The sequence below is a fragment of the Trachinotus anak genome, unplaced genomic scaffold (assembly GCF_046630095.1).
Source record: "Trachinotus anak isolate AG129_WGS33_773 ecotype Australia unplaced genomic scaffold, CSIRO_AGI_Tana_v1 ptg000016l, whole genome shotgun sequence".
In the NCBI taxonomy this organism is placed as follows: Eukaryota; Metazoa; Chordata; class Actinopteri; order Carangiformes; family Carangidae; genus Trachinotus; species Trachinotus anak.
In genome coordinates this window covers 24,419,340-24,443,411 of record NW_027273867.1, presented here as the reverse complement: position 1 = coordinate 24,443,411, position 24,072 = coordinate 24,419,340, and the positions used below count along the sequence as shown (strand labels likewise).

The 24,072-nt window shown below is 43.8% G+C and overlaps 2 protein-coding genes across 3 annotated transcripts in view; both read left to right on the top strand.

The window, feature by feature from the left end:
* Window positions 1–12,695, top strand: part of LOC139633728 (F-actin-uncapping protein LRRC16A) — a 32,042-nt gene extending 19,347 nt beyond the window's left edge. The window contains exons 17-38 of one of the 2 annotated variants that reach the window (XM_071499608.1): window positions 32–101; window positions 251–332; window positions 424–523; window positions 609–663; window positions 864–1,036; window positions 1,282–1,350; window positions 1,438–1,531; window positions 1,741–1,839; window positions 1,930–2,058; window positions 2,593–2,715; window positions 2,790–2,965; window positions 3,496–3,583; window positions 3,667–3,834; window positions 3,960–4,026; window positions 4,437–4,690; window positions 4,802–4,917; window positions 5,630–6,116; window positions 6,995–7,037; window positions 7,227–7,388; window positions 7,596–7,733; window positions 10,351–10,512; window positions 10,757–12,695. In XM_071499608.1, the coding sequence (XP_071355709.1) occupies window positions 32–101; window positions 251–332; window positions 424–523; window positions 609–663; window positions 864–1,036; window positions 1,282–1,350; window positions 1,438–1,531; window positions 1,741–1,839; window positions 1,930–2,058; window positions 2,593–2,715; window positions 2,790–2,965; window positions 3,496–3,583; window positions 3,667–3,834; window positions 3,960–4,026; window positions 4,437–4,690; window positions 4,802–4,917; window positions 5,630–6,116; window positions 6,995–7,037; window positions 7,227–7,388; window positions 7,596–7,733; window positions 10,351–10,512; window positions 10,757–10,869 (2,968 nt within the window). In that variant the 3' untranslated portion in view covers window positions 10,870–12,695. The remainder of the gene's footprint in view (window positions 1–31; window positions 102–250; window positions 333–423; window positions 524–608; window positions 664–863; window positions 1,037–1,281; window positions 1,351–1,437; window positions 1,532–1,740; window positions 1,840–1,929; window positions 2,059–2,592; window positions 2,716–2,789; window positions 2,966–3,495; window positions 3,584–3,666; window positions 3,835–3,959; window positions 4,027–4,436; window positions 4,691–4,801; window positions 4,918–5,629; window positions 6,117–6,994; window positions 7,038–7,226; window positions 7,389–7,595; window positions 7,734–10,350; window positions 10,513–10,756) is intronic. The other variant, XM_071499609.1, reaches the window with a different exon arrangement.
* A 127-nt stretch (window positions 12,696–12,822) lies between these two features.
* On the top strand, window positions 12,823–18,292 carry LOC139633729 (secretagogin-like). Its single transcript, XM_071499610.1, has 11 exons — window positions 12,823–13,087; window positions 13,861–13,931; window positions 14,304–14,399; window positions 14,825–14,914; window positions 15,182–15,238; window positions 15,997–16,074; window positions 16,156–16,211; window positions 16,776–16,821; window positions 16,990–17,049; window positions 17,367–17,435; window positions 17,706–18,292. Exons 1-11 carry the CDS (start codon window positions 13,018–13,020, stop codon window positions 17,829–17,831), a joined length of 819 nt encoding a protein of 272 aa, XP_071355711.1. The 5' UTR covers window positions 12,823–13,017; the 3' UTR covers window positions 17,832–18,292.
* The last annotated feature ends 5,780 nt before the right edge of the window (window positions 18,293–24,072 follow it).

The window sequence follows — 24,072 nt, the reverse complement described above, 5'->3', positions numbered from 1 at the left end:
AAACTTGTGTGATTCGTTCCCCTGTGTGCAGGGCCTTGTTGTTGGGGCTCGGGTGCAACCTGAACCTCAGTGACGTGTCTCTGGATCTCAGCTGCTGTGAGGTAAAACTGACATGAACCTCAGCACATAGAAACACACTGTGACACTGTTTGAATTCATACAGAGGCAATAAATCAGTTTAAAGATGTATTGTAAGCTTTGGAAAAAGTGCTACAACTGTTTTGAGGGACTGACGTGGTTTTGCTCTCAGCTGCGTTCAGGAGGCTCCCAGATCCTGGAGGGCTGCATCGCTGAGATCCCCAACATTTCCAGTCTGGACATTTCTGACAACGGTGAGGACAAAGTTTTGGACTTGAATCATCTATGATGCCTCGTACCGACTCTGATCGTGACCTGTTTATGTCTCTGTGCTGCACTGCTCAGGTCTGGACATGGATCTGACCACTCTGCTGGTCTGGCTGGCGAAGAACCGATCCATCAGACACCTGTCGCTGGGCAAAAACTTCAGCAACATCAAATCCAAGTGGGTGAAAAACTTTCAGCAGATTTTGTCAGCAAATGATTCCTGCAGGACTACATGCATTTAGCATTTCCTCATTTTCCCCCAGGAATGTGGCTCCGGTCCTGGACAACCTGGTTCACATGATTCAAGAGGAGGAATCAGTGAGTGGAACTTTTTAGCATCATTGTGATTTTTTTTGTTTTATTTCCAACTTTCATTCCAGTCTTTTCCTCCTTGTATTACCTCCATCACCTCAGTCATTTTGTGTTTTTTCTCCAAACTGAGACATTCATCAGTCACTTTGGAGAAAATCCTCCAATAAACAACCTGCCTGTGGTTCTGCTGTTTTTCTCCACTGCAGCCGCTGACCTCGCTGTCTTTGGCTGATTCCAAGCTGAAAGCCGAACTCTCCATCGTCCTCAACGCTCTGGGCAGCAACGCCTCTCTGACCAAGTTGGACATCAGTGGAAACGCCATGGGAGACATGGGGGCCAAGATGTTGGCCAAAGCCCTGCAGATCAACACCAAACTCAGGTGAGAGAGGAAACAAGTACCTGCTTGAAATTACTGTTCAAGTCTGAAAATAGTTAAAACCTCAAACAAAAATGTAAACGAGTGTTGGTGCTTTCTACCACAGAAATGAGAGAAATCTCTGAAATGATAGATATTCAAAAGTTGTTTCCCTCTCTCTGTGTGTGTGTGTGTGTGTGTGTCTGTGTCTGTGTGTGTCTGTGTCTGTGTCTGTGTCTGTGTCTGTGTCTGTGTCTGTGTCTGTGCAGGACAGTGGTGTGGGACAGGAACAACATCAGCCCACAGGGTCTTCAGGACGTCGCTGCTGCTCTGGAGAAGTGAGTGTGAAGTTGTCGTGTTTTAAACCTTGATCTGCTGTTTTAATGATGTGAGAAAATAAACTGTTATATTTGTCTCCCCATCAGGAACTACACCATACGGTTCATGCCTGTTCCCATCATGGACGCTGCTCAGGCTCTGAAGGCGAACCTGGAGAAGACAGAGGACGCCTTACTGAAGGTTACTGCAAAAAAAAAGCACATGGTTTAATGTAGATTTTTGAGGCTTTGTAAACGAGTCTCCGCTGTATTAAAGGTTCCGTAAACAATCATCACTGCCACAGGACGTCGTACTGGACAACCCGCATCTCAAAGCAAAACAAACACGTCATACCCCCCCCCCCGGTTTAAATTCTCGTTTACCTTTAAGATTATTGTTTTGTGTTGCAGATGGAGCAGTACATGCTGAGGAACCACGAGACACGTAAATACCTGCAGGAGCAGGCGTACAGGCTGCAGCAGGGGATAGTCACCACCACCACACAACAGGCAGGAGCAGCAACACGCACAACATCCTCACACCTTACACTCAGTTATTATTTGACACTGACCAGTCACCATTCTGTGCCCTTTTTGCAGATGATGGATATGATGTGCGTGAAGGTGCAGGATCACCTGAACTCTCTAAGGTTCACAGAGACCTGTGCGGTTCAGGAGGACATGAAGGTGGCAGAGAACCTCATGAAGGACGCCAGGAACTCCAAGACAGTAAGAAGACGTGACCCACTGATCAGACGATCTCTGTTCCCTCCAGCTGCAAATGTTCCTCTAACACAACGTCTGTGTGAGAGTTTAGATTTAGCCGACATATGGTATGCATGAGGGCTACAGTGGTAATGAATAGGTTAGGTGGACAGCTAGCTTGAATTAGCTATCATTAACCAGTAAATTGCCTGGTTGTTCACATGTGTTGCTCCCAAGGTGCTCTGAGCTGTTTTCCCCAACGTGGTCCTCCAGCGCAGTAATGAGACAGCCTGTCTGCACTGACACTGTTCTGTGTGATTGCCTGTTAATTCATGTCACAGCCCAACATCAAAAGGATTTTACCCGCTCTGAGATTTTAAGCAGGACAGTGACTAATTCACTGCAGCCTCTCTTCTACAGAGAAGCAGAAAGTTTGACAGTGAAAGCAGAGGCTGAACAGGCAGCATGTGAAATACGACAATAATAAAACAGTTTTGGCTTCAGATTTTCAGAATTTCTGAAAAATCAAGTCAAACTCTGTCTCATTATCTCGTCCAGCTGCTCCCCAACCTGTACCACCTGGGGAGAGGCAGGGCCAAGGGCGCGTGTTTCGGAGCTATTCAGGACAAGCTGGAGTCGATGGCTGGAGAGGTGGCCAGAGTGATGGAGGAACAGCTGCAGGTGACTGAAGCTCCTTTTTACACACAGTGACCTGCAGCCTGAGGTTTACCCTGAACCCACTCCTCCTCCCCCAGACAATGCTGGCGTCCATGGTGGATGCTGCCGAGGGCCTGTGTCCTCATGTGATGAAGAGGAGCAGCCTTCGTCAGGAGCTGCTGAGGGCTGGGGCAGGGAGGATGACCATTCCCCGCAGCTTCGTCACCACCACGCTGCTGGAGCAGTCTGGGGTCGACATCATCAACAAGATCAGGTCTGACAGTTCGTCAGGTTTCTTTAGCACAAGTCTGATCAAGGCTTCAGTTGTCACCTGAGAGATATTCAGTCGTGTTACTGCAGCTGATGTGATTTCAAGGTGATGAATAAATTTTTTTGCAGATATCTGTCATGTGCTTCCGTAACAAACTGATTCTCTGTGACGCCTCTGTGCACTGATTCTCACTGAACAAGCTAAATAGACGGGTGGTGACGCGGCAGAGACAGCTTTAAAAAAAAGATCTGCAACTCTCCTACCACGAGAGTTTGTGTTTTTTATCTGTGTGTCAGGTTTAGGTTTAAGATTTTAAATGAACCGTGAGTTTTGACAATATCAGGTGATGTTTGGTTTTTCAAAACCTGTGGTTACACAGGCTTCACCTGACTCAGATCGGTGTTAGACTGCAGAGTCAGGACTGGGTCTGAGACCTGGTTCTCGGCAGTGGATCTGCTTGAAGACCTTTATGAAAAGAAGATGTGATTTTCCTGTGTTGTGTGCTTTGTGTGTTTTTCTTTTTTGTAATGCAGTGAAGTGAAGCTCAGCATGGCGTCATTTCTGTCAGACCGTATCGTGGATGAGATCCTGGAGACTCTGTCCAGATCACAGCACACTCTGGTGAGTCTCCTCTCTGTCTGTCTGTCTGTCTACTTGTTTCGTCTCTCCGTCCATTCATCCCTCCTTCCTCCCTCCATCTCCAGGCCGACCACCTGATCAGGAAGGAGCAGCCTCTGCTGCGTCAGGAGCCTCAGATGGAGACAGAGGTTCTGGATGAGACAGTCCTGAAACCAGAGAACCACGACCAGGAGCAGAAACAAAGCCAGGACCAAGACCGGCAACACGGGCTGGAGGACATGGACACCTGCATGGTAGCAAAACACAGATATGTGTGATTAGTTCTAGATATTTAGGAAACACAGCAGTACAGTCTGTATGTGTTCATGTGAAAATAAAACAAAGATAAAAACCTGATGTTTTGTTGTGTTGTCTTTAGATGACTCCTAAATCCAAGAGGAAGAGTATTCTGGTCAGGATGCTGCGCCCCGTCTCTGTGGCATTCGGTGAGTAACAGAAAATCCTAACATCACTGTACTGTACAAACTAAACACAGTCCCTTTTTTCTCTCTGTGTCGAAGCATCTTGTCACTGCCCTTCATATTACCAGATTACATTTTAAATACAATGTAGAATCTCTGATATATCCATGATTCTGGTACTGTGTGCACTTGTAAACAAAACACTTGAAACATATATTATCACTATTTACTGGACTGGTGAGTGAGTAGTTAGAGAACATGTTACAAAATGATCTTAAGCTTGTTTGTGGATAATAAACGGGTAACAGCAAGTTTAGAAATCTTTTTAGTGTCTGGATTTCTGACTTGCTGGATGTTAAGTTTTCCTTATTTCCAGTGTGTGATGATGCACCTTGATTTTCCCACATGACTTTGCTGCCGTCTGTACCCAACAGAGATGGAGTTTGACCTGGACAAAGCTCTGGAGGAGGTTCCTATCCATGTTGAGGACCCCCCTCTTCTTCCTCCTCCCTCACAGTCATCGGACAGAATGTCATCATATCACGGAGACCTCCCACCTCGCCCAACACCCCCACACACAGAGTCTGTCTGTCTGGGCGAGCTGCCACCTGTGGAGCACAAGACGCTGGAGCATCACACCAAACTACGACCGAAACCCAAGAAGAGGACGAAACCCACTCGTCCACGTGTAGGTTTCTGTCAGCAAGCGAATAATTTTTCCACACCAGTTAAATTCCTACAATATAAATGAGTCTCATCTCTAATGCTTCTGTTTTATTGCCACTGCCGGTCTTTACAGCGGGAGGCCACCGCCAGCTCGACACCACATGAGGCAGAGCAGAACAGCATTATGGGAAAGTTGGACGAGGGCCTGGATGACTTTTTCTCCAAGAAAGTCATTAAACTAAGCTTCAAGTGAGAGTCATGTTTTAAACTGAACCTGACGTTTTCCGCAGCTATTTTAAGGAGCTTTATGTTAGTTTTGCTATTGCTACATAGCTAATGTTAGCATAAACAACTGTTTACTTATCAGTCTTGCCAAGAGCTTCAGCCATCGTTACGTTTACAGTACAAGAGTTTATAATACGCCCTCAAAGCAGCTTCTTCTTCAGGGCAGACTGGACTCTACAGTAGCTAGGTATCAGAAAGTGACGTAATGAGCCAATCGGGCTGCAGCTAGCTGGTTAGCATGCTATTATTAGAAGAAGAGAAGTGATAGAACTGGATTCAAAACTAAAGGGTTGCTTTCCACAGCTGGATACAGCTGTTGGTGAGTAAAAGAATGAAGTTTGATGCTGAACTTGCAATGTTGCTTTTAGACTGGTGAGTAAACAGATGTTAATGATAACAGTGGCTATGTAGCAATAGCAGAACTTAAACAAAAAAGAGCTCCTTTACATTTACAATTACAATTTGATGCTGTGCACAACATAAAACACAATCTGGTCTTTAAAGTCTTCTCAGGTTTGATTTGTATTAAAAAAGATAATCTCCCAAAATCAGTTTGATTAAAAGTAAAGTACAGCTGTGTGTCATCAGCATAAAAAAGATTTCATTATCTTGTATGGCTAAATAAAAGTACTATATATAAATTTCTAATTCTGTTAGTATTTATAATCTTCCTCAGACTTCCCTCTGTCAGAGGTCCATCCTCCAGCACGCAGGACTCAGCAGATAAGAAACGTGAGTCCAGAAAGAGCGGTTTCTTTAACCTCATCAAATCTCGGACGTCCCGCTCGGAGAAGAGCCACGCCTCCATCGCTCCCCTGCAGCCTGCCTCCTCCAGCGCCGCTGCACCCTCTTCTTCTGTTAGTCCGGTGACTGAGGAGATGACACCAACATCTCCTACATCCCCTGTGAAAACCGCTGCAGCCATAGTAGAGCCCCATCAGGAGCTCCACAGGGCTCAGTCCTCGAACCACACAGATTCTGAGATGGAGGCCTGTCCGACAGCTGCTGCTGAGGAGGAGAAGGAGGAGGAGCATGTGGAGAAGAAGGAGAGCGTGGAGAAGAAGGACCACCCACATATACCTCGCCATATTGGGGTTCCTGTGATGGGAATGGACCTGATGGCTGAGATGAAGGCCAGACAGGAGAGAATGGCTGGAAAGAAGGTGGGTGGAGTCTGTGGGTCAACAACTGTAATACTAATGACGTAAAGCCATCATTAGTCAACATATTGATACTGATATGTCAGTGCAAGAACAAACAGCAGGATGAAAGCAAATGTTTAACAAGTAGAAATTGAAGAGGACTGATCAAGAGTTTTATAGTGAAGCTGCATCACATCACTGCTTATTTAGCTGAAGCTGAAATCTTGAATTTTCCTGTGCCTGGTCTCCAAGCCCTGATTTGAAATATATTACCACAGGCTGCTTGTTGTGTTTTTTGTTGATCACTGTCCATAAGAGCATAAACTTTAACACTGCATCAGTAGCTGCTTTAGAAGAAGTCAAGATTCAAACTTTATTGTCATTTCAGTGGATTTTATAGGAATTTCAGATTAAACAAAAGCAAAACTAAAACCTAAGGACATCATTTTCAACACCTTTAGGCACAATAGAATATTAGAATAATGAATAAATAGATAAATAAACAAATTGTTTCTGTATGTTTATTTAGGAGTTAAGGAGGTAAAGGGCCTCTGGATAAGAGTTTGTACAGAAACTTTTCAGAAAGATAAGAGGAAGTTAAAATAATTGTAATTCAGAAGAGAGGAGTCCTGTAGTTACTTTTTTTACCATGGTGTAAAGAGCAAGCAGGGACATGAACACAAATAAAGGTGAGTGAACAACCACCACACACAGTTTGTTTTGTGTATGTGTGGTACTTAGTAACTGTCGTTCCTCATCATCTCTTCTGTCAATAGACAAAATATTAAAAAGAACTTTAAAACAAAGAGTAATTAATTATTAATTCAGTTAAGTAGAATACATGAAGTCCAACCCTCAGTGACATTACCTCCATCTCATCTCTGTCTCTCTGTTTTCAGTCTGAGTCGACGTCCTTGCTGGACAAGATGGACGGGGACAAAGGTGAGTTTCTTTAATATCTTCCTACCTAAATGTTGCAGTTTCATTAAATATACTGTATTTATAAGGCTTTGGCTGCTCTTCGGTGCTCCCTGCAGTAATTAGTTCACAGTTCACAACCAACAGTAATGACTCTCATCAAGTCCATAGTAAAGTAAGACTTGTAGTCAGACCTCCACCCTGTTGTCCCAGCAGAGGCCGATGAGTCCAGACCAGAGCCAGCTCCCAGGGCCAAACCACCGAGCATTACCCCCAAACCACCTCCACCCCAGGCCACAAAACCCCCACAGGGGCCCCACACCTCTGGCCCCACCAGTCCAACCAGTCCCAGACCAAGCAGCACCTGTGTTCACGGTAGGCGAGTATTAGGAGAAATAAGAACAGCAGATCACTGCTGGTTGCTCTCTCATATTTTTATTGTAAACTTCCTACAGTCATGAGAAGGTTGTTTCTAAATATTTTTATTACCACAGGTAGGATTGTAGTTTAAATCCCATACCTGTGGTTTAGTCCTGACAGTCACTTCATTGTTTGGTTGCTTTTTTGATCTCTGGTTGTCAGATGACTCTGCTGAGGCTCCAGCAGGCAGCCCCTCTGCTAAAGGACCACTTCCTGCTCCTCGCCTGAAGAGGGCGCCATCAGAGCAGGAGCGAGAGAGCACCAGCAGCAATCCTGCAGGACCGCTGTCTCCAGTGGACGGTCAGTATCTCTGTTTGACCTTTTTTATATAAAAAAAAAAAAATGCACAACACAAACCACCCAACTGTTGTGTTCAGGTCAGTTTTAGATCAAATGATTTAAAGGATTTTTTGCTGAATTAATATATAATAAGTTATAATTTTAAATATTTATTTTAGTTTAAAAACATTATATCACACAAATAAATGACAGAAAGAACCCAAATTACACCAAATAATCAGCCAAATTCCTATTATATATATATTGGTCATTTATTAAATCCTGTGTATTTTGGTTGTAGCACAGTGTTAAACATTTTCAAGATAACTGAAAATATCCAGAATAATAATTGTTGATCACATATTAGTATTATATTATAGTATTATATTAGTGCATGACATACCTGATATACATCATTGTGTAATTTTGCGTATAATATTAGTTCATATTAAAGCTCCTACTGTCATCTTCACTCAGGCCGACTAGAAAATAAACAGTGGTCTCGAAGAATATCACTTTATGTCACACAGTTCAGCACTTACACTGATTATCTGTTCCTATTTTTAACATTCATTTTATTTGTTGATGAGATTCTGATCCAAAAAGGAAAAATCAGCCTAATTCTCTGAGAATGCAAAATTTCTGTAATGTTTGTAGTCCATGTTTTCTGTTCCATTTATGAACAAATCCATCTTCCAAGAACACAACAGAACGAAAAGAGAAAGGAAAATGTTTCTGAGGGAATCCAAAAGCTATAAAAAAAAATGAAAGGCACCAAGATGACAAGATATTTCTCTCATGTTCTTTATTAATGATGAAGGTTGCATGAGTCAATGCTGTATGTGAGTCGGAGCAGAGCTGACAATATAACGCTCAGTTAAACAGGTGACGGCTTCTTTAATGAACACTTTCAGGGCCATATTTGACGCCTCCACACACCACACGCAAAGCACATGCATCGAGTCCCAGCCTGTACTTGACATGTCCAAGTGTCAGAGTGTGTGTGGGATTTTGTGGTTTAACACTCGACTTGTGTAATTAACACTCACAGGAACTCAGTGTTTTTCCTTGAAATGGCTTCTGTGTAATCAAAAAGTCGTCTGTTGTGATTGTGCATCTTTTTGCACAATCGTTTTTAGAATCAAAGAGACAAAAGGGTCATTTACACGTCTTCACACACCTCTCAGTGTCATAAGACATAAACCACCTTCACAATTCAAAAACAAACAGGAAACAGAATTTTATTTAATTTTCTGATTTGTTTTCAATCTGGAATCTTTCTTTTTTTTATTATGTACCGTATTTTCCGCACTATAGGGCGCACTGGATTATAAGGCGCACTGTCAATGAATGGTCTATTTTCGAACTTTTTTCATATATAAAGCACACCGGACTATAAGGCACATTAAGCGAAACAAAACAGTCAGATAAGTCAGTCAGACTTTATTAAACGCGTTCACAATAACTCTCAACATTGTTCAAACGTTAATGAGCGTATTCACAATAACTCCCAACCTTGTTCAGTTGTAACACGTAAAAAAAACACAGTCTGATACCGCTAAATGAAACGTTAGCGTGTTCACAATCACTCCTTATAGGTCCTTACACACACACACTGTAATATTATGGTGAAGCACAGTATGTATTACTCCGCGACGCTCCTGACTACGATAGCCGTAATGCTGCAAGCGGTGCGGCTTTGTCGTTTACCAAAGTCGTACTAAAACATTTTGACAGAGCGCCGTGAGAGCCGTGTACCACACAAAATCGCTTTGAGGTCAGTAAGCACAACCAGAATTAATCCATATATAAGGCGCTCCGGATTATAAGGTGCACTGTCATTTTTTGAGAAAATTAAAGGCTTTTAAGTGCGCCTTATAGTCCAGAAAATACCGTAAGTTTTTGAATTAAAGGTCCCCATGTAGTCTAAAGGTAGATGTCCATGTGTTTGTGATTATAAAGCAGGTCTAGGTTCTGTATTAATACTGTGAAAGTATCAAAGCCTCAGTCCACAGAGAAATGCACACAGCCTGTATTCAGAAACTGAGCCTTAAAACCAGCCGTCAGGACTTCTGGAACTTTGTGATGTCACAACAAAGCAGTCGCTGCTCTCAGCCACGCCCCAAGCCCCGCCAACCTGGACCCACCATCCAACCTTGCAGGATTTGGTTTCTCTGAGTGTTTACCTGAAATCTGATATAGTTTTATTTGATCACTCAGAAAACAGTCAGCCGATCAGAGGAGAGACTCAGATCCTCTCTTCTGATTGGCTGACTGACCTGTTGTTACTAGAGCTCCAGAGAGAAGCCTGAGAGAGGAGATGTAAAACTACACCGAGATGGTTTTTGGTTCATAAAACCACAAATATATCTTCTGATGGAGATCAACACTTCAGATAAAACACAGGAGAGTAAAATATGGGACCTTTAAAATCTTTCAATAATATATTTGCATGTTTTCGAATGAATTTTTTGTTTTGTGTTGTTGTTTTCACACTTTTTTCCAGGGCCTCAGCAAACCAGTGACACAGAGAAGTCAAACTGTTGATGGTTTTCAGTTTAAATAAGTTTATGTGTTCAGTAAAATATTGCTGAAGGACACAGACACATCAGTTTCCTTGTGTCTCTTGTTCCTACAGTTGAGTTTTCTGGAGATGGCAGTGATGCGTTCGACCCGCCTGGTGAAGGCGGTGAGCCTGGTGCCGGCGGCGGCAGACAGTGGTCATCTCTGAAGAGATCCGCCAGTCCTCCACCTGCTGGGGAGGACGACCGGGAGCGCGCCAAGTCCCTCCCCACTTATGGTTTGACTGATCACATTTCCTTTTCAGTCTCTGTACAGCTGTCAAAATGTGGCAGTAATCACACTTCAGTCATTTAATGAGAAAACGAGTTCATAATATTAAAGTGGTTAAAAAAACTTTGCTCTAGAAGCTGATGATCTCACTTTAGTTTCCTGAGGACACAGCTGTCGCTGTTTCCCTCTCTCTCTTTCTCATGTGTTTTTTCCCTCTCTCTCTCTCTCGCTCTCTCTCTCTCTCTCTCTAGTGAGACCTCCATCTCTGGCAGACACAGATCTCAGTCCACCTGAGGAGGAGGTTCAAACTCCGTCTAACAACAAATCAGAGGACGAGTCCGGCGACGAAGCTCCTTCAGTCTGACGAGATGTTTATGGTCGTTTAAATCTCGTCCTTACTTCACCAGGAGGACAATCACCTACATACAGTCAAAAGCACAGATGGGACAGAAATAGATTTTTTTTTGATGAGGCACAGGTAAACAATGCGGGGATAACACGCTGTTATCAGAGGAGTTTCCTGACCTTGGATCAGTCCAGCTGTTCGGCCAAATGGACGCCAGAGAAAACCCAGCTCTAATAGGATCATAAAGAGTCGACCGGGGGGGTTATCTGGAGCAGAGACAATCTGTGGTTACTTCCATAACCAGGTCCAGCTATAAAAAGCTCAATTAGTCCAAAGCACTGAGGAGAACGAGTCTGGCTAAGTAGGTCCAGAGTGAAGCTGTTCGGTTTTACTGTGTTTACATGCAGCAGGTAAAACGGTAACTCAGTGAGCTCTGCCGTCAGCTCGTCTGGAGATAACGACTGAAACATTCACTGCTCATCAGACTCGTCACAGATTAGAAATGAGAGGCAGCTGGCAGCAGAAACGCCCTGCAGGTCTGTAGAGGAGGAACAATAAAAAATGTCAAGATCTTAAAATCTTTCATGTCTCAAACAGAGTCAGACTGACACAGACGATGAACAGATGAACAGACTCTCTTTTTGTCTTTTATTTTGAACTTGTACGTGACTGCTAACGATGTTTTATTTCATTTCAAGGCAACACAGATGATGTGTGACGTTGCCTCAAGCTTTCATTGGAATTGGCAAGAAGATTTATCTTTAATGTTATAAAATATAATGACAGAAATCTCTTGCTGATGTTGTAATTCAGGGTTTTTGTTTCTTCAAATCATTCCTTCTGTTCATGACTAGAAAATATTTTAGGTCTTCTGAGTATTTCTAAAAAGCTAAACAATATTCTGCCCCTGGGCTGACATTATTCCTCTTCATTTCAGTTCAGTTGAAGTGTCTGTATCTTGAAATGAGGCAGAATAAGATTCAGATTTTTGAGTAGAGTCAAGAAAAAAATCCCAGTGAAGTCTAGAAATAATCTGACTCCCACCAGCAGAGAGTTTTTCACTAGTTGAAGAAAGAACTTGTTGTTTTAAAAGTGGCTCTGTAAGGTGGAGAGAAAATGCTGCGTCCGTGTCCTAAAAGGTTGAATAAATGGAAATTGGCGCTTTATCTTATTTTGAAAGTCGCCTCATGTCCTTTATTTTAAAAGGCACCAAACTGTGTGTTTTTAAAAAGTCCAGCTCGGCTGTTATTCACCTTGAATGCCTGTAAATCATGACCATCCATTGGGCGGAGACAAGGAGCAGCTGATACTCCATCCACTGAGGTGTCACTGAACCAATGAGATTATTTCTGCTTAAAACTAAAAACTAACTTTATTTTGACACACACGTCAACATGTCCTTTGTGAGGAGCTCAGTATTTGACTATAAAATATTCATTGATTCATCATGTTCCTCTGCTATCATCACTGCTGCTGTATCCTCACATCATGTCTCATCACATACTGGTTTCTGTTAATCGTGTACTGCTGCACTTACTGATGTTTTATTATAAATATGCACTAACACGTGTCTAAGGTTGTGTTTATAGAATAAATGGGTTTCATCAGAGTGAAATGCGGACACTCTGGGGTTTATATTGTATTATGATTTATTATGGATGAAACATGCTGTTGACTGCATGGTTTTCATTTAGAACTCATGGTGATGGTTTTCATTTTACTGGGAAAATATTTTTTAAAATTCAGTTAAATACTGTGTTTTATTGTTTGTATGTCAGTGGAGCAGCAGCTGTCACATGTTTCTGTATCTGTGTGTTTATACCAATAAATACTGATTCACTGCTCTCAGTCTCTCTCTCTTTTTCTCTGTCTCCCCCCTTTCTCCAGCAGACCCCTCCCTCCCTCTCTCTCTCTCTCTCTCTCTCTCTCTCTCTCTCTCCCTCTCCCTCCCTCTCTCCCTCTCTCTCTCTCTCTCTTCCTCTGCCCCTGTCTCTTCATAAACAAGCTGTTGAAACTCTTTCCTCTCATTTCTCTGACAGCTGAAGATGAAATCAGAATAAAAAAACTCCCTGACTCTCTCTCTGTCTCTGGAAGAAGCTTTTCCTCGCCTTGTTTTTCCGTTGTCTTGTTGTCACCAGCTCGACCTCTGGACTGGTCTTCGGCACCATGGACAGCGCCATGGACAGGCTGGACGCTGCAGGTTTTTTACAGATCTGGCAACACTTCGACGTGGATGGTGAGAACGGTTCATTCCCTAATGTCTTCTAACATCACTCAGTGGCTCCAGAAGCTCCACTCAGTGACTTTACATTTAACTGATAATATAACAACTGCATTAATAATAGAAAGAGAGTTAAAACATTCTGTTATGGCTGTAAGGCTGAGAATATATCAGTTAAATGCAGGTTAAACTAATTAATGTTATATGTGACAAAAGCATTTGACTCATTTCTTTACATTTTCAAACCTCGGTTATAAAGACTTCAAATCATTTTCATAAAATATCTTCTATTATTTTTTTTTTAGTTTTTTTCATCTGTATAAATAACATGAAAAAAACTAAATTAAAATTCAGTTTCTGTGTTTATTCATATGATTCACATAAAGTAGCCGAGAAAGAAATCTCACCACAAGGTCAGGTGCTCTGGAGCTTTCGATCACACCACATGATCTTCCTCTGAAGGTACTTGTTCCACTTTCAGTGTCAGTGAAGATGATATGAAACGCTGTGTGAGAGTCAGAGAGACATTCAGTTCTGCTTTAGTGTCAGTCCTTGTTGATTTACTGTGCTTGGTTGAATATTTGAACATTTACAGTCGATCATTTGATGCTCAACCATCCAGATACATGTTGATACTATTTCCTGTTTGGTTGCTACTTCGCCAGCTTCAGTCGTTTGTCCGTAGTTTATTTTATTCCTGTATTTAATTTCACACTCACGAGACTAAAGCTTTTATGTGAATCCACTCAGTTATGTTTGTTGTGGGTGCTGCTGTGTGTGTTTTTTAGATAACGGTCACATCGAAGGGAAGCAGCTGGACGCCTTCTTCCGGCACATGTTGGAAAAACTGGGGCTGAAGGTAAAGAGAGAAAACATGAGGCTGGTTCTCAGAGTTGAGTCCCTTCCTGTCTGCCTGTGGATAAACTGATGGAAAACAGCCTCTGTGATGGGTGTTTTTGATGTTTAAGACAACAACTCCCATGATCCCACACCACAACGTCACTAAACGCTATTGTTTGTTATTGTTAAGATTGAGAGAAAATTACATATTATACATTTAAGCTTTTAGTCAATACCCATTAGTCTAATTTCTCATTAAAGCAACTTTTTAAATGTGTTTTTCTGTGCTATATTTTTCACAACTCCTTTTATATATGAAACTAATTCATCATGTGATCTTAGGTTTTAAAGTGCAGCCAAGTGAAGTACATTGTGTCCATGTTGTTTTCAGAGAGAGGAGATATCTGAGGACAGAGTCAGGCGACTCAGAGAGAGATTCGTGTCGGTTCACGGCGCCGCAGCTGACGGACGTCTGCAGATCCAGGAGGTACGGTCACCTTCTGCTTCTACAGGAGACGACACCCCCACAGATGTTTTCAGCACTCCATCCTCAGAGATGTTGGCTCACGTCAGCTCAGCTGTCCACAGGATTTAAGACGCAGCACAGTGAAGTCAGCAATGAGCACAGGGGTTTCTGACCTCAACAGGTCGGGGAGATTTTGGCCCCAGAATTCAGCTCTGAGAGGGTCGGTGTAGGTCAACAATTATATTCACTGCTGCAGATTGTTTCATCTTCATTTTTAGGTTGTTGAGCAGGAAAAACTGAGTTACTGTACAATTAAGACAAAATTTGACAAAAGGCAATAAGAACATTTAAAGGTCAGCCCTTTAAACAGCTTCACTGAGGAGATGAGGAATCAGATGTTCATTAAATCTGATGTGTCAGGTAAAAAAATGTCTCTGTCTGTGCAGCTGGCCACCATGATGCTGCCGGAGGAAGAAAACTTCCTGCTTCTGTTTCGCAGAGAGACGCCGCTGGACAACAGCGTGGAGTTCATGAGGGTGAGGGGCTGAGGGCAGGGGACAGTCTGTCAGTATAATAGCAAATGGTCCAGTGGATGTGTCCAACATGTTAGTCCTGGGTACCAACCAGACTGTCAGAAAATGTATAGTCTCCAGAAGAAGATCCCTGATGGTCTGACAGTTTGAACACAAACATTAAGAGACAGACAAGTGGACAAATTGAGTATATTTAAGTTGTAAATCATGAAGGGGGTAATGGACACAGTTTCAGGATATTCGTTGTATTTTTTCTTTCTTCGAGTGCAGATCTGGAGGAACTATGACACAGACAGCAGCGGCTTCATCTCAGCTGTTGAGCTCAAGGTAACTGAGAGAAAAGCTCATATCAAACCACATTAGTGGTTCTGATTCAGTCTTCAGACCACAGGACCAGACACCACATCAGGGTGGTGATCTGGATCTGGGCTTTCCCTCTCAAATTTAACGTCATTTCCTTTTGTTGTTTGGTCAAATTTGCAAATGAAACATTTAAAACTTAGACTGACAGACTGTTAGTCAGTGTCTGTAAAGGTTTTCGGGTTGTCTGTCCGTCCCATTCTCATGAACACGATATATCAGTAACATCTCAAGGGAACTTCTTCAAATTTGGCACAAACATTGATTTGGACTCATGAATTCATACACTAATTATGACACAATTTAACTCAAATGTCTATTTGAATAAAATTAAGTCATGACATTTTATATCCAGAAGGCCAAAGGTCAACTTCGCTTTGACATCATAATGTTCTGCAGAAACACTTCTGGCTATTATTCAGTGCTTTAACTCAGGAAGGAGAGATTGTGATTGGTTGGTGGAAGAAACATTTTATATATTTTATTTATAATTTTTTTTTGTTTGACGTAGTATAAAAAACACAAGATTGAATATTGAAAATAATTGCCAGTTGTGACTTCACACTCAAATATTGGATCAAATGTGAATTATCATCATTCAGTCAGTCCTCTCAGGTTGGGATATTGAGCTTCCTCTGTGTCCTCAGTCCCAGGAGAGATTCTTCTTCAGATTTGGGTCATTTGTGGTAAATGCACTTAGTCCTGTGTCTTGTTTGGTCTTTCAGGGCTTCCTTCAGGACCTGTTTCTCCAACACAGGAAGTCCATCACTCCTGAAAAGCTGGAGGAGTACACTGACACCATGGTAACAGTCAGAATTGTGTTTGTTCCGATTTCTGTCACTGAATAAGCATAAATATATTCTGACTCTTTTTTCTCCCTGTAGATGAAGATGTTTGACAAAAACAAAGATGGCCGACTAGATTTAAATGACATGGCCAGGTACTGAATCACACCTGATCTGCTCGAGGCCGAGATAAATTTAATTATATAAATTTAATTATATATATACATATATATATACATATATATATATATATATATATATACACACACACATATATATATATATATATATATATATATATATATATATATATATATATATATATATATAATGTTTTCATTTAAAACCACTAAGAGCCATTTGACAACCTGATGTGCTAATTATGGTACTTCTGTCTTTAAAAACTTGACGTTACAGAAATAAAATGTTCTAGACTCTGGTTAATTTACCACCTTTTTCCAAGTACATCACTTCAGTGGTAACTGCATTCACTGAAGAAGACCATTCACTCTGGTTGAATGCTCTGGAAAAAGCTACTAAATGAATGTTTGAAATATTTGTGTCCCTTTTTTTTTTAATTCACAAATTTGCAGTATTACTAAAAACAGAAGTCAAACAGTGATCTGCAGTCATTTCTTGATTTCACTTGCAAATGTGAAATATTAAATATTTCATTTTTAAATAAGTTAAATTCTCCATTTGATTCTTGTTATTAACAGAATTTTGGCCCTGAAAGAAAACTTCCTACTGAAGTTTAAGATGGACGTAAGTTTGGAGATTTGAGCTTGAAGTGTTTTTCTAATGACGTGCACAGATCTGCTCCCTGTCACCTGAACCTTCCTTGAAACTGATTCATGTTCTCACTTACACATGAATGTTTTGTGCTCTCGGTGAATGTGTCGTGTTTTCATCCTCGGATGTGCTCGGTGTCAGGCCTGCAGTCAGGAGGACAGGAAGAGAGACTTTGAGAAGATATTCGCTCACTACGATGTTGTAAGTGTGAATTTACTGGTTTGTTTCACCTGACACAAGAATTTACTGGATTAAAGACTTTGTGTTCTTGTTTTATGTCTGACCACAAAGAGTTTTGCTTTTTACCAAGTGCTTCAATATTTGGTTGATGAATATGTTTTAGTATTTTTTTTTTTTTAGCTTTTCAAAGCTACACACAATGACTAGATGCAGACTTTTAGTGATCATGTTATGGATAAAGTCCTTATGTCATTTTTCCATCTGTATCATGAGTCTTCTGTGTGTGATTGTATATTTTATGTGTGTGTGTGTGTGTGTGTGTGTGTGTGTGTGTATAGAGTCAGACAGGTGCGTTGGAGGGTCCAGAGGTGGATGGATTTGTCAAGGACATGATGGAGCTTGTGAAGGTAAAACTTTTTGTCTTGTCGTGATATTTGAGGAAAAAAAATATAAGTAGCATCATGTGTGTCTACAATGGTTAAAAAAAGTATTTTATGTAGCAGGAAATATGACGATATTTGATTTAATCTTTTCAGAGAATCCACACATCTGACTTACATTTCAGACATGATGGTAATTTTCTGTAGCTGCTCAAAACAACTTTCTAAAACTAAAAAACTGTCTGACCTTTCACTGTGAGACATTGACCTCTGACCTTTAAACCTCCTCTCCTCCAGCCCAGCATCAGTGGGACAGACCTGGACAAGTTCAGGAAAGCCCTGATGGGTCACTGCGACATCAATGGGGATGGAAAGATCCAGAAGAATGAGCTGGCTCTCTGCCTTGGCCTCAAACTCAGCTAACGGACCCTCACAACATCCACACATGCCTCCTCCTCTTTCCTGTCCTCCATCTTCACTCACTGTTACTTCCTCACTTCCTTCCTGACTTTTTCCTCCCTCCTTTCTTCTCTTTCCTCCCACGTGTCTTCTCCTCCCTCACTTGCTCTCAGTTTGATGTTACCAGGAGCACAGTACATTCCCACGGTTTTATATATTTTTCCGTATAAGAGGTATAAAGGCAGAAGTGAAAATAAAGTGTATTGAATGTGGATCTGTGCCATGATGGTGTAAACATAGCTTTGAGTTATAAAATGCAAAAAAAAAAAAAGAAAAAAATCTAGTTGGTGTTTTATGATGTTGGTCTGTTTTCATGACTGCATGGCACACTGCTTCATTGTAATGTGGTGATTCGTGAAAATGTGTTTGCATGACATTGTTGTGAAATCAGTGAAATGAATGATAGTAAAATGTATTTAATCTTTCTCAACTCTGTCTTTCTTCTCTGATACAATACAAAGAGTGGATTTATTGCTTTTATTTAAACTTACCATCCACTCAGAGATAAACTAACATGACACATGGCTACATGACAGCCAGTATAGGTACCACAAGACCACATTCACTGCTGTATTTACATGAACCTTAAACCACCTGACACTGTGTGGAGACATTGATAATTTGACTTGGCTTATTTCCAACACTTCAGGTAAGAAGCTGACATTAAAGGGTTGAAACTGTGTTTTTAAAAACGTTTGATATTCACATACAGCACACAAATTGTATAGTGTCTTAAAATCAGTGCCTGCAAATCCTCAGACTGTAAATGCCATGGAAAATCATCATCGGTGAATTAAATACACAAGTTTCAATAGGATAAAACATGCAAAGCCATCATAGCTTTGGAAGTTCACTGACATTCTTTGTTGTTTTTAAGGAAGCACACTTCTCTATTCAAAGTCCCACAACACCTCTAAACACCAGTAAAAAAAACGTGGAGTGGAGTTCACCTGTCTGAATCACATTAAAACGAGCCCACAGTTCGTAGGTCAGCAGGTTACTATGACCCATAGTTAGGCTTTGTTGCTAGACGACATCTAGTGGTCGTAGTAATGATGACAGGACCAAAGGGAAAAGTGCGGTGACGTAGTTTGGGGTGGATGGATGAATATGAAACAGGAGAGCGGTGTTCGAGTCCCATGTGACAGTAGCAGTTTATGTTGTTTCTATTATCCATGACCATTCAACAAAGTTATCCACGTTGTTATTATAGTAGCCATGACAACAAAGATCATCTAACATTCAGGAAATACTTATTTTAACCCAAATCACCACCTTTTCCAAAACCTAACCAAGCCATGACTGTTACTTAAGTTACCATGGTGACCACTCTTGTACAGTCTGTGTGTTTATTATTTTAAGAATGCCAGTCCATCCAGTGTGCCTGCTGCCGTAGGGATGCCCCTTCAGGAGACACTCGTGAAAGAGCAGTCGTTCAGGATGGAGGACTTGATATTTTAGGGTACAGCAGCATCCCTGAATACAATTCTGTTTTTTTTTTTTTTTTGGTTTGGCTCACATTAACAATCTGATCATTTGGTGTTTGGACTACTTTCTAGTTCTAACAATATTATTGAAGAAATGTAGTGTCGCGTGGATTATCCAGACAGAATTATGTCGTATTTTCTCATTTTTTAAATTCACTGTCAATTCATTGCGTCCCAACATCAAGAGTGACTTCGGTCGTATGTGGGTAGTGGCAGAAGTCTCAGAAGTGGATATCTCAGACGTCAACAAATAAAACCAAAACTAGTCAAATGGCTAGAGAGCATAGAAAAACTCATCTCTTTGTAATGTGGGTGAAGCAGCTTGAAAAAGGCCAAAAAACTGCAGTGACAAGCTAAAAAGTTTTTAGCTGAAGCACAGCCACTGAGCTAAGGTGTCTGCACACACCTGCCCAGGTCGTCAGAGAGGGCTCTGCTGATGCTTCAAACCTGATTCCAATTAATTCATCAGTGTGCCATGTGACTGCTGGGCTCAGGTACCATCACATAAAGAGGACTGCTGTGGTTGTAGTGGTCACAAAGCTGAAACTGCAGCTTCTGAGTTTGTTTGGTGCTTCCTAGCAGCACAGGTTGTGCATGTTGTTTGGCTTCAGCTTTGAACAATGGTGTCTGGATTTTGTGTGAGGTAGGTCTTTCTTTATTTATTTTTAATTGCATTTTTGTCCTTGCCTGGTTTTCTTTTGTTCATATGTCCCCTTCTCTACCTTGTAGGGTGCTCTTGCTCTCACTATTAGCCTTTGGACCACATGCACAGGGTAAGTATTCATTCTACTTAAACTACATTTCCAGTTTGATAAATGTTGTTACAAGACTCACTGTTAAAATATTTTGTGTCATTAGCACTGAGCTACAGAGGTGGAGGCTCCAGTGGTATTAAACCTTACTTTGACCTGGCTGAAGACTCAACAAGCAGCCACAAACCTGGTTTAGCCTCCCCTGGTTATGAGAGCTCTGCACAGCCTGGAGGTTTTCTGGGTGGTTCTGGACCCAGTTACCCTGATAGTGGTTCATTTGAGAACCAGAAGCCTGCTGTTGCTGGAGATAGTGGTTCTTATGATAGGCAAGTAGATGGTTACAGTCAAGAGGGAAGTGTTTCTAGTTACAGGCCTTCAAAACCCAGAGCAAACCCACAGCAGCCACATGACCAAACCGACCTTAATCCAAATGTCCCCCAGACCAAAGCAGGCATGTGGGATTTTGCTTTACCAGAGAATGGAAACAGATTTAAGTCAAGTATTGCTTCAAATTATAAAATTAAGATGGATTCTGCTCGCCAATCTGAGACGAGGCCCCAGCAGCCCAGCCACCCGGGCAAGCCCCAGCCCCAGCCAAGGCCCCAGCAGCCCAGCCACCCGGGCAAGCCCCAGCCCCAGCCGAGGCCCCAGCAGCCCAGCCACCCGGGCAAGCCCCAGCCCCAGCCGAGGCCCCAGCAGCCCAGCCACCCGGGCAAGCCCCAGCCCCAGCCGAGGCCCCAGCAGCCCAGCCACCCGGGCAAGCCCCAGCCCCAGCCCCAGCCGAGGCCCCAGCAGCCCAGCCACCCGGGCAAGCCCCAGCCCCAGCCCCAGCCGAGGCCCCAGCAGCCCAGCTACCCGGGCAAGCCCCAGCCCCAGCCGAGGCCCCAGCAGCCCAGCTACCCGGGCAAGCCCCAGCCCCAGCCCCAGCCGAGGCCCCAGCAGCCCAGCTACCCGGGCAAGCCCCAGCCCCAGCCCCAGCCGAGGCCCCAGCAGCCCAGCTACCCGGGCAAGCCCCAGCCCCAGCCGAGGCCCCAGCAGCCCAGCTACCCGGGCAAGCCCCAGCCCCAGCCCCAGCCGAGGCCCCAGCAGCCCAGCTACCCGGGCAAGCCCCAGCCCCAGCCGAGGCCCCAGCAGCCCAGCTACCCGGGCAAGCCCCAGCCCCAGCCGAGGCCCCAGCAGCCCAGCTACCCGGGCAAGCCCCAGCCCCAGCCGAGGCCCCAGCAGCCCAGCTACCCGGGCAAGCCCCAGCCCCAGCCGAGGCCCCAGCAGCCCAGCTACCCGGGCAAGCCCCAGCCCCAGCCGAGGCCCCAGCAGCCCAGCTACCCGGGCAAGCCCCAGCCCCAGCCCCAGCCGAGGCCCCAGCAGCCCAGCTACCCGGGCAAGCCCCAGCCCCAGCCCCAGCCGAGGCCCCAGCAGCCCAGCTACCCGGGCAAGCCCCAGCCGAGGCCCCAGCAGCCCAGCTACCCGGGCAAGCCCCAGCCGAGGCCCCAGCAGCCCAGCTACCCGGGCAAGCCCCAGCCGAGGCCCCAGCAGCCCAGCTACCCGGGCAAGCCCCGGCCCCGGCCCCAGCAGCCCAGCTACCCGGGCAAGCCCCGGCCCCAGCCCCAGCCGAGGCCCCAGCAGCCCAGCTACCCGGGCAAGCCCCGGCCCCAGCCCCAGCCGAGGCCCCAGCAGCCCAGCTACAACATGGTCCAGAGCAAAGTTGGTATGTGGGACTTGGCTCAGGAACATGATGCTTCTTACTCTGAGGAGCCTACTGATGCTCAAATTAAGCCAAGAGCTTATCCATATACATGGCTGACACAGCCCAGCAAGCCCCAGCCGAGGCCGCAGCAGCCCAGCTACCCGGGCAGGCCCCAGCAGCCCAGCTACCCGGGCAGGCCCCAGCAGCCCAGCTACCCGGGCAGGCCCCAGCCGAGGCCCCAGCAGCCCAGCTACCCGGGCAGGCCCCAGCCGAGGCCCCAGCAGCCCAGCTACCCGGGCAGGCCCCAGCAGCCCAGCTACCCGGGCAGGCCCCAGCAGCCCAGCTACCCGGGCAGGCCCCAGCAGCCCAGCTACCCGGGCAGGCCCCGGCCCCAGCAGCCCAGCTACCCGGGCAAGCCCCGGCCCCAGCAGCCCAGCTACCCGGGCAAGCCCCGGCCCCAGCAGCCCAGCTACCCGGGCAAGCCCCGGCCCCAGCAGCCCAGCTACCCGGGCAAGCCCCGGCCCCAGCAGCCCAGCTACCCGGGCAAGCCCCGGCCCCAGCCCCAGCCGAGGCCCCAGCAGCCCAGCTACTGATAGTGATGGCTTCTGGTTGTGCATATGCTTCAAGTAAGTAGCTTTGAGTCCATTTAAGATGTGCCAGTTCCCCTCTGCCAAGATTTCTGTTTCCAAAAATTCTTGTCAGTGTAAATGAGTTGCACACTTGCTAACGATGTTTCTGTTCTCAGGTTCCTGACGTTGTCTTGGAAGCTGTCCTGGCATTAACTTTGAATTCAATAAAACACTTGGAACTGCCATCCCTGCCTCTGGGTGTCATTTGAAATTAAGTTCAGTATGTTTATTGCATTGTATTTGAATATGCTCTACGCTTTATCTCAGATGTCATCTTGAATGCTTAGGTTCTTGGTTTTATTCTTGATACACTGACATGAAATCTACTTATGTGAAGACTAGTGTACATTAATACTTCAACGGCGATTCCTTCCTGACCTTTTGTCCAGTAGAAACATGGATTTTAACTGAGCTGTCATTGACTTCTGTTTGTGTTCACTAACATTTGTTGAACTTGTCTCTTTGTAACAAGTTGTTCAGTACCACACTATCACCAAAAACAAACATTGCAGTTCCATGCGTTCTACCCAGCTGCAGAAATGAGGTTCAAATTTGGGACTAACGTCAACCGGATGCCCAACTGAAGACAGACACTTTGCCAAGTGTGATGTCACTCAGGCAAATTGCAGAGGATGGGCATCATGAGTCTGCTGAATCTCTGCCATGGGTTGAAATTAACAGCTGAGGGCAGCTCATAGTTCAGCATGCAGCTTGTCAGTGAGGATGTTTTGTTTACACATGATGTTGCTGTTGTACAGGTTAATAAAAGACTGAGGTGGTGGATCCTATACCAACTGAAGATTAAAAATCTACATGAGCAACATGGGTGCTGAACTCGGTTTCAAAACCAACTTTTCCAAAACTCAGACGTACCAACAGGACAAAAAGATCAGACCACCACTTTTCCTACTGATTTCAGTCTGTCTCCAACACTGCATTCTTTTAAATCTGAACTAAAGACTCCTTTTCAACACTTGAAACACTGATCATTGTGTGTGTGTATGTGTTTCTATGTTGCTGGTTTTATGCTTGGTGTATATTTGAGCTTGGGACATCATTGGGGCAGAATGTTAGAGAAAACTCTGAATATGCTCTAAAGCAGTAGTTTCCAACCTTTTCCGACTTGTGGCCCTCTTGAAAATCTCAAATGTTGGTGGCAAATGTGGACTCCATAACACCATCCAACCACTGAAGACTGAACTCACAGCAGGGCAAGCTCAATTTCTTGTTTAATGGGGAGATGACTTGATTCACCACCTGTCTCTTGATTCTGTCCTTAATTTTTTCTATTGCTATCTTTCCATTTTGAGATTTTATTTTTTTTAAAACCTGTAATCTGTAGTGATAGGCCTTAATGAGTGAAAACCAATTAAATGAGTTTTAAACATATTTTAAAGAATTTTCTTTAAAAAAATGTCTTCTCACTATAATTGTACTGTCTTGCAAATGATTTGTTGGCCCACTTGCAATACCTTTGCTGCCCACAGGTTAGGAACTACTGCTCTATGCTCTGTCTGCATCAGTTTTTGCTCAGGAAGTTTCTTCATTGAGTGAAATGAGTAAGTAAGTGACAGCCAAGGAAAGGAGCTTCATTGCTTCCTATATTGTCTCCTTTAGAATAGAAAACACTGGATCTTCTTTACAAAAGGAAAG